Genomic DNA, 7,862 nt, shown 5'->3' on the forward strand with positions numbered 1-7,862 from the left:
AAAGCTGAGGGATGATTGATCTTTTGCCTGTGTTGCTCTGAAGTTATGGAACCTCTTAGTATAAGGACATCATCATCTCTGACTGTGTTCAACAGTAGGCTAAAAACTCATTTTTATTCCATGGCATTTCCTGGTTAGTTCTATTGTGTGATTGCATGTATGTATTTTATTATTTTTGCATTTTATTGTACAGCACCTTGGCTCAACAACAGTTGTTTAGAAATGTGCTATATAAATAAATTAACATTGACATTCATATATTCTGAATGCATCATAACAATATGTATCTTTTGTCTCTGTAGTAGTGCTAAATATACTAAACAGTCCATGAACTGTTCCATAAACATTTCTATAAAATAAACACCTAAAATATTTTAGTGTATTATTAACTGTTTAAGAAGTAAGCTACTATAAGTCTTTGGTGAATAGGTTGTTGTATATATGCTTTGTAAAAAAATACTTAGTGGGCATATTGGACGCTTTGAATTTTGTGTAGCAAAATAGAAAATATGTAATTCAATTAAATATGTAAGAAAACAAATATACCCAGAGCGAAAAACTACAACCCTCAGGAGGAGATTTTAATTTGTCAAGAGAGCGTAATAAACATGGAATATTGCAGCCAAGGAATAGGCTCAGATTTACTGCTAGACCAGAATCAGTTCATAGCAGTAAGCAGTTCCCAGTGAGAATGCAATCCCGTTGTTGACAGTTTGCCCTGACTTAGAAAGCATGATATTATTGGGGAGTTTTAATTTCATATAATCAAGAAGGAGAAAGACAACATTTTAAAATACTTATTTTATATCATTTCTGCTAACACATTTTCAAGCTCAATACTCTCCATACTGTTTTTAACCAATTTGCTTTATAACATCTGATACAAATGACATGAGAGTCTTTTCAGACAAACATTTTGGTTTAGGAGAAAGTGGGGTGATAAATAGCTGAATGTGATTTTTTTTTTCAGAATAAAGAAGAAAAAAATCTTTTCTTAGCTCCAGAGCTGTGTTTCATGACTCCATCTGGTCACTAGCAATGAAGAGTTTGTGACATGGAGGTGAATGGTTGGTGTGAAGGGTTCATACTGCCCCTTGTCAGCAGGGATAAATAAATCATCTGCTTTCAGAATGTAATAACAACTGTTAGCTTAAATGAGTGAGTTTTTGGTTACTTTTCTCTTGATATGTTAAATAGGCTAATTGTTTTAAAGGTTAATGATTATAGTTATTGAAATCTACATCATATATATCAGCAGATGCAAAAAAGGACATTTTTTTTATGAGTTAGTGTTCCCAACTAGTGGATCCAACATTTTGTCCTTATCTAAAGCAGGTGGTGGTGATGATTTCAGTGATTCATATTTATTGTATAATTACTGAACTATATTGTTTTCATGCCTGAAATGTACAGTAGATAAAGAATACGGAATCTGCAGTTTCTTTATATGCTTGTCTAGATAGCTAGAAATTAACTTATAATATTGCAACATGATGATTTTAAATAAGTGACATTGGGTGTTAGCAAGCTCTTATTGATCTTTGGACACAATCATTTACGTATTTAGGTAATAGTCTGAGATTTTAAACAAATCTTTTAGATCAAATACATACAATAAGTACCCTTACATTTGAACTGTAATGTCATAAAATGATGTAATTGTGTTACAGGGATATTGTTGATTCCAAGACAATAGTTATGTTCACATTTCCAATGTAGTATCCTGAAATGTCACCGTCACTTTACAGGATTATCCTTGTTTCCCAGACAATATTTTTTCACATTTAAAGGCATGTTTTGCTACTATTCTACTTTATCCATGTTAGGACATAAATGGTGAAATGGAATTGAAGACGACATGGAGTCCTACAGCCAGGATTTTCTAATTTTCTTGGCCACATTCACAAGCTTTGATTTGTCCCGTTCCTTTTCATCTGGGCTCTTCTTGGAGGTACACTCGGCTGTGGAATCACTCTCAAAGGAGATGGTGGTAGGCAGTGAGAGTGCATAGTTAGGCTTCTCTGGAGATAGGCCACAAGAGGTCTTGAGGTCTAGCTTTTCCAGGAGAGTTTCTCTGACCTGTTGAAGAAGTGGATTCTCCTGTGAATATTGACTTGGCTCATTTTTTAAGCACTTCGAGCAGGCCGAACAGAGCATTTGGAAAATATAAATCCACCCCAGGTAGTGTAACTCTGCTACATTGAGAATTAAGCAACCCAAACTAACAGCAAACATGAAGTTGAGGAAAATGGTTTTCTCAGTGGCTCTAGAAACAAAGCAGTCAGTAGTGGTGGGGCAGGGGTAAGTCTCACATCGGAACAAGTGGGGCACTGCAAACCCAAACAGATAATACTGGCCTATTAAAAAAACAACTTCCATCAGCGACCTTAACACCACATGGATGATGTATATTACCAAAACTGTACTGGGCAACTTTGTGGGATCTTTATTGACCTTCTTAATTTCATCTCCAGTCAGAGTCTGTTCTACACAGCTCCATTCAGTCTCATAGGTAGAATGAGGGCTAAAGCTTTCACTCCCATGGGGCTCCACCACAAGAGAGGGATGATTAAGCAACTCATGAACTCGTGCCTTCTCCATCTCCATTTTCTCATCTTTTGCAATCTTATGCAAGACATACACAATGTAGAAGATGGATGGTGTGGAGACCAGGACAATCTGGAAGACCCAGAAACGCAGGTGGGATACGGGGGCAAATGCATCATAGCACACGTTGTTGCAGCCAGGCTGTAATGTGTTGCAGGTGAATTTGGACTGCTCATCACTGTACACTGCATCTCCCACCAATGTGACCAAAAGAATTCGGAAAATAAGCAGCATGGTTAACCATATCTTCCCAATTACAGTTGAATGGTTCTGCACCTCAGTTAAGAAGCGGCCAAGAATGGACCAATCACCCATTTCTTAACCTGGTTGTAAAAAAAATTCAAAAATAAATGTTAAACAAAATATTTATGTCAACAATCCATCAAAAGTAAATACTTTTAATTTTATTATGTAGCTTCAAGCCAGTAACCTGTTTCTGCATCATCTGCACACAATTACAAATATTATGTACCTTAAAGATCTTAGTTTTAGAAATCTGATATATTTTTCTCTCAGCAAATGTGTTTCAGTTTTAAACTATAACAAATTCTTAAACCTTCTTATTAAATGTTACAGGGTTTTAGAGCCTTGCTTGGCAGCACTAAGTGTAAGATAAGAACCAAACTCTGGGCAGAGCACCAGTCTGCAGCAGGACCCATTTGACACATACACTAGCACAAGATTAATATAGAAACACTAATTACTCTAACTTGCAACTTTTTGGAAATGTAAGAAATAAAAACAGAGTCTGTGGAAAAAAAACAATGCTGACACAGGGAGAATGTGCAGACTCCATCCAGATAACTGCCTGGCATGGACCGTGAAATCCACTGGACTGGATTAATGAGACAGCAGCACCTTCCACAGCACCACCAACTTTCAAACTATGTTGAAAACAAGTATTATGTGCTGTACAACTGTATAAATATATAAATACCCCCCTACACAAATACATTCTGTCACTGCCTAGATGGAAGATTTGCTATTAGAACATTCCCAAAGGGGCTTCAATTAGGGGAAAAATTTTGAAAACCAATGATGGCTTAATATATTTATCCTTATTGTCTAAAAAGTCACCATTGGTAATATTTCCCTAGCTCCTGTCATATTTTGAATTATTTGAGTAGCATTACCCCCTCTTCTTGAGAGAACATGCCATAAAGGAGTTATGTCCAAGGAGGGATCCTGCTTTTCTTTTATTGCTGTACCGGGACAGATTCTGTATCCTAGAGAGGGATGAAATATAACAATGGATGGATGAAGATAATTAATTTTCTCTCATACTATACAACAATTACAGTTTGGCTCATAAAAAACTGAAGGATTGATGAATAGATAAATTCTACCTTAAAAAACACAAGAGATGGGCATAATATCTGTGTCAGGAATGTGACATTTATTTTTACTGCTTTAACTGTGTGTATATATATATATATATATATATTTATATACTGTATATATAAAAGCTAAACTTCAGGGCTCATCAAATGGCAATTCCACTGTTGCTTAATGTCTATATATATATATATATATATATATATATATATACACTAGCAAAATACCCGCACTTCGCAGTGGAGAAGTAGTGTGTTAAAGAAGTTATGAAAAAGAAAAGGAAACATTTTAAAAATAACGTAACATGATTGTCAATGTAATTGTTGTAGGCTTATTTTAGTATTGAGAGTGAATTTGATGATTATAAAGAGTTTAATTTATGATTGTAAATGTTGTGTTTGAGAAATGCACATTTTTAGGATGTAAGGATCTCTATGTAAACAGCATTTGCAGCTCTGCCCTCGGGCTGTAAAATGACCAAGCTGTCTGCTGAGCTTACTCTTGAGCATGCAACGTACAGTTGGCCATGTGAGAAGAAATCTTGTGTCAAGTCAATGCCGACCTTTTTTAGAGTCTGGCCCTGTGACTTGTTTATTGTCATAGCGAAGCAGACCGTTACTGGAAATTGGAGGCGTTTGAATTGGAATGGGAGGTCAGAGGGTATGAGAGGGATGTGAGGAATAAATACAGTCTCCCCTGAGCCAGTTCCAGTGAAGACAGTTGCCTCAATGAGGTTCTTTTGCAGATATTTCATCTGAATCCTGGTGCTGTTCCAAAGTTTTGGTGGTTGTAAGTTTCGTAGTAACATAATTGGTGCGCCGACCTTCAAAAGCGGAGTATGTGGAGGCATGCCCGAAGGATTAAGAGTGTGAAGAAACTATATGAAAAGGCAGGAGTCACCAGAAGGAAGACGTGAAGCCAGGCGAACGATAACAGGCTTGAAGCGGTGGAGTAAAGAAGAAGGGATCGGTGAGCACGACAAACAGCTGAGGAAAGTAATGTATATAGGTAGGGAGCCAACCACGTGGGAGAAGTGTGGACAGCGGCCGTGCGGAAAAAGGAAGGGGGACTGGGTGGCGGCCCTTGTGCATCTCTGCTGTGAAATAAATTGTCTGTTAAAGGAAATAAGGAATGAAACCGCCAAAAGGAGAGGTCAGTTCCAAAAGTTCCTTACAGCATAATAGATAGATAGATAGATACCATAATGATGAGAACCGCCAAAAAGAAGACGTTATTTTCAAAAGTTCATTACAGGGCATGACACGAAATGAAACATACTTAATGTTTGTGAGTACAGTGTAAAGGATGAGCATGGGAAATCTGGGCTTCCTATGTATATTGGAAGTCGCAGAAATAGTGAGGAGGGGTTTCCCCTATCTATATATACAGTTTAGGGGCTATACCCATTTAGACCCCTTGGGTGTTGCAATAGGACATGAAACATACCTAACTTTTGTAAGTACACTGCAAGGAATGATCATGGGAAATTTCAGCTTCCCACCTATATGAAAGTTGGAGAATTAGTAATGAGTCAGTGAGAGCTTTGCCTTTTATATGTATAAATATATACTGTACTGTTTCTGCCCAGGATTGGTTCCCTGCCTTGTGCCCTGTGTTTGCTGGGATTGGCTCCAGCAGACCCCTGTAACCCTGTGTTCGGATTCAGCGGGTTGGAAAATGGATGGATGGATATACTGTACTAGCTGTGTAAGCCCTTGCTGTAAAAAGCCCAGGCTCCTAGAAACTATTGAAATCGTCTATGTCTATCAGAAGCTAAGCAAGTTTCTCTCTCATTTGTCTTTGCTCAGTGGTTTCACTTTGGTGACGGAGTCACTTTCTTTTAGCTTCATCCTGTAGCCTCGTACTTCTTTCTTCTTCCGACTTGTTAACTTGGTACCGCCTTGCCGGCTCTTTGAGCTTCATGCTCACTACCGGTCAAATGTTTTAGAACACCAGGTTCAGGTTTAATAGGTTAAAATGCAACAAATGACCTAAAATGGTTTTAAGATAAGCTGTAAACTGCCAGCTTAGCAAAAACTGAAAAAAGACAAAGGCAAATGGGTTGAAATCTAAGTTTACAGGCCATCATCTATTGGAATTTTATTTAATAATGCCCTTAGTAATAAAATGCACTACATTTTTCATTCCAAAAAATAGTACATTATAATACTGAGCATTACTTTTAGGAATCTCATACCAAATTGGATATAACAGATACATAGCAACCGGATGATAACATAGATACACAGACACACACACATTGACACACTTCCTTTTATTAAGGTTGATAGATAAGAAATAACTTAGCTTGTTGAATTTCATATGTACCCTTCTTCAATATGCTTGTACTCTATTTTGCTATGTTCTCAAATAAACAAGACACTAATTTACAACAGATTTTTAAATTTTACTGGTCTCACAGGTTCAGGTGGGGAGATGTGAGGTCTACCTAGGAGTTTTGTTGAAGATTAAAGGAAGGTTAGGGAAGAAAACAGTAACTTCAGAGCTACAACTGGTAACCAGATTTTGTAAAGTCCCTTTTGCAAGGTGGTAGGCTCAGAAGTGTGAAACTGCAGGGTAAGCCTCTGGATTCCTCATTCCTATGCCTGGCAAAGGGAATAATCAGGTTGTGTTCCTCCAGAAACAGCTCTAGATAATAGGTAAGATAGAGAAAAACATAAGTAAGGCTCTCATACGATAAGACAAAATAAAACGCAAAGTGAAAAGTCAAAACACAGGAGTCTAAACACATGTAAGCAGCAGTGAGAAAGATTAGATGCCTACTCAATAGTCCTGCAATAATATAAGTAAAATGGACTTTATTAAGAAGATGGCGCTGATGAACTTCCGCTGAACTAAAGTTTTACCGTTTTACCATCTGCATATAATGGCATTGTGCTTCTAGTTGGTGTTTGCAGAGCTTCCTGACAATCACTGTCAATGGTGTGCATCAAATCGTAAGCCTTCATCACTGAACTTGCAGTGCATAATCTGATAACTATCTCTTTTATAACTGTGGTATCTCTGCGGTATAACTGTTCTGACCACTTCCACCACAGACAACTGGTTTCAAAGCTGCGTGGGATAAAGAACGTCTATTTTATCTCAACCAGTGAGGTAACATTTGCAATGAGTCTGCAGGGGGTCTGGGCTTCAATGATAGGTGGGAGAGTTGCTAAGGTAGCCGCCAAAGTTTGAACTCTCCCTTTTGATTGCAAGAAAAACAGAGTAGACTGAGTTTAGCTCATTCCTTATCTTGTGAACATGTTTATTCCAATACAAAGGCATGGGTATCTGTAGCAGATTCTGTCAGAACTTGGAGGTAAACAGAAAGCAACACTGGTCAAAACAAAAGATCACAGAAGGACACATGCACTCACACACCCACACTCACCCACACCAAGTCAATTTATAGCTAATATTTAAACTAATATGCATCTCTTCTTGATGTGAGAAGAAACCTAAGAAAATCCACTAATGTGCATTCTCTACACAGGTAGTAAGTAGGCCAAAATTTGATTACAGGTCTCTGGAGTTATGAAACAACAATGCAGTCCACTACACCACTTTGTTATTCAATGCAATGAGTTTAATGCAGGAATATTTGTTATAAAATATAAATATCCTCACTGGTGCCTTCCTATTGCCATGAGCAGAGAACTGACTGAAGCTGTGTCATTTTTACTAATTCCCCAAATGTTCCAGTTTTCAGCATTGCCCAAAGTAGCATGACCTGAAGCAATGTTCTGTAGTGGCTAAATCATGGCCTGTTCAGTTTCCTCCCTTGGAAGACTTGTTATGTTGCAGTTAGGATTTATACTTATTTTCTTTTTCTATGTCTTCTTTCCTTTATTATAAAGTACTAATTTTATTATTTAGTGTGTATGTATGTATTGTGTTTCTCTGTTCTTTTATGTAAA

At 37.4% G+C, this 7,862-nt stretch overlaps 1 protein-coding gene across 1 annotated transcript; it reads right to left on the minus strand.

Annotated features, from left to right (window-relative positions):
* Nucleotides 1–1,737: 1,737 nt before the first annotated feature.
* On the minus strand, nucleotides 1,738–2,922 carry LOC114656704 (gap junction delta-2 protein). The gene has a single exon (XM_028808333.2). It carries the CDS (start codon nucleotides 2,920–2,922, stop codon nucleotides 1,867–1,869), a length of 1,056 nt encoding a protein of 351 aa, XP_028664166.1. The 3' UTR covers nucleotides 1,738–1,866.
* Nucleotides 2,923–7,862: the final 4,940 nt, after the last annotated feature.

The sequence above is a fragment of the Erpetoichthys calabaricus genome, chromosome 8, assembly GCF_900747795.2.
Source record: "Erpetoichthys calabaricus chromosome 8, fErpCal1.3, whole genome shotgun sequence".
Lineage (NCBI taxonomy): Eukaryota > Metazoa > Chordata > Cladistia > Polypteriformes > Polypteridae > Erpetoichthys > Erpetoichthys calabaricus.

Excerpts from the sequence above, each read along its gene's own strand:
- LOC114656704 (XM_028808333.2), bottom strand. The coding sequence starts at position 2,922 with ATGGGTGATTGGTCCATTCTTGGCCGCTTCTTAACTGAGGTGCAGAAC.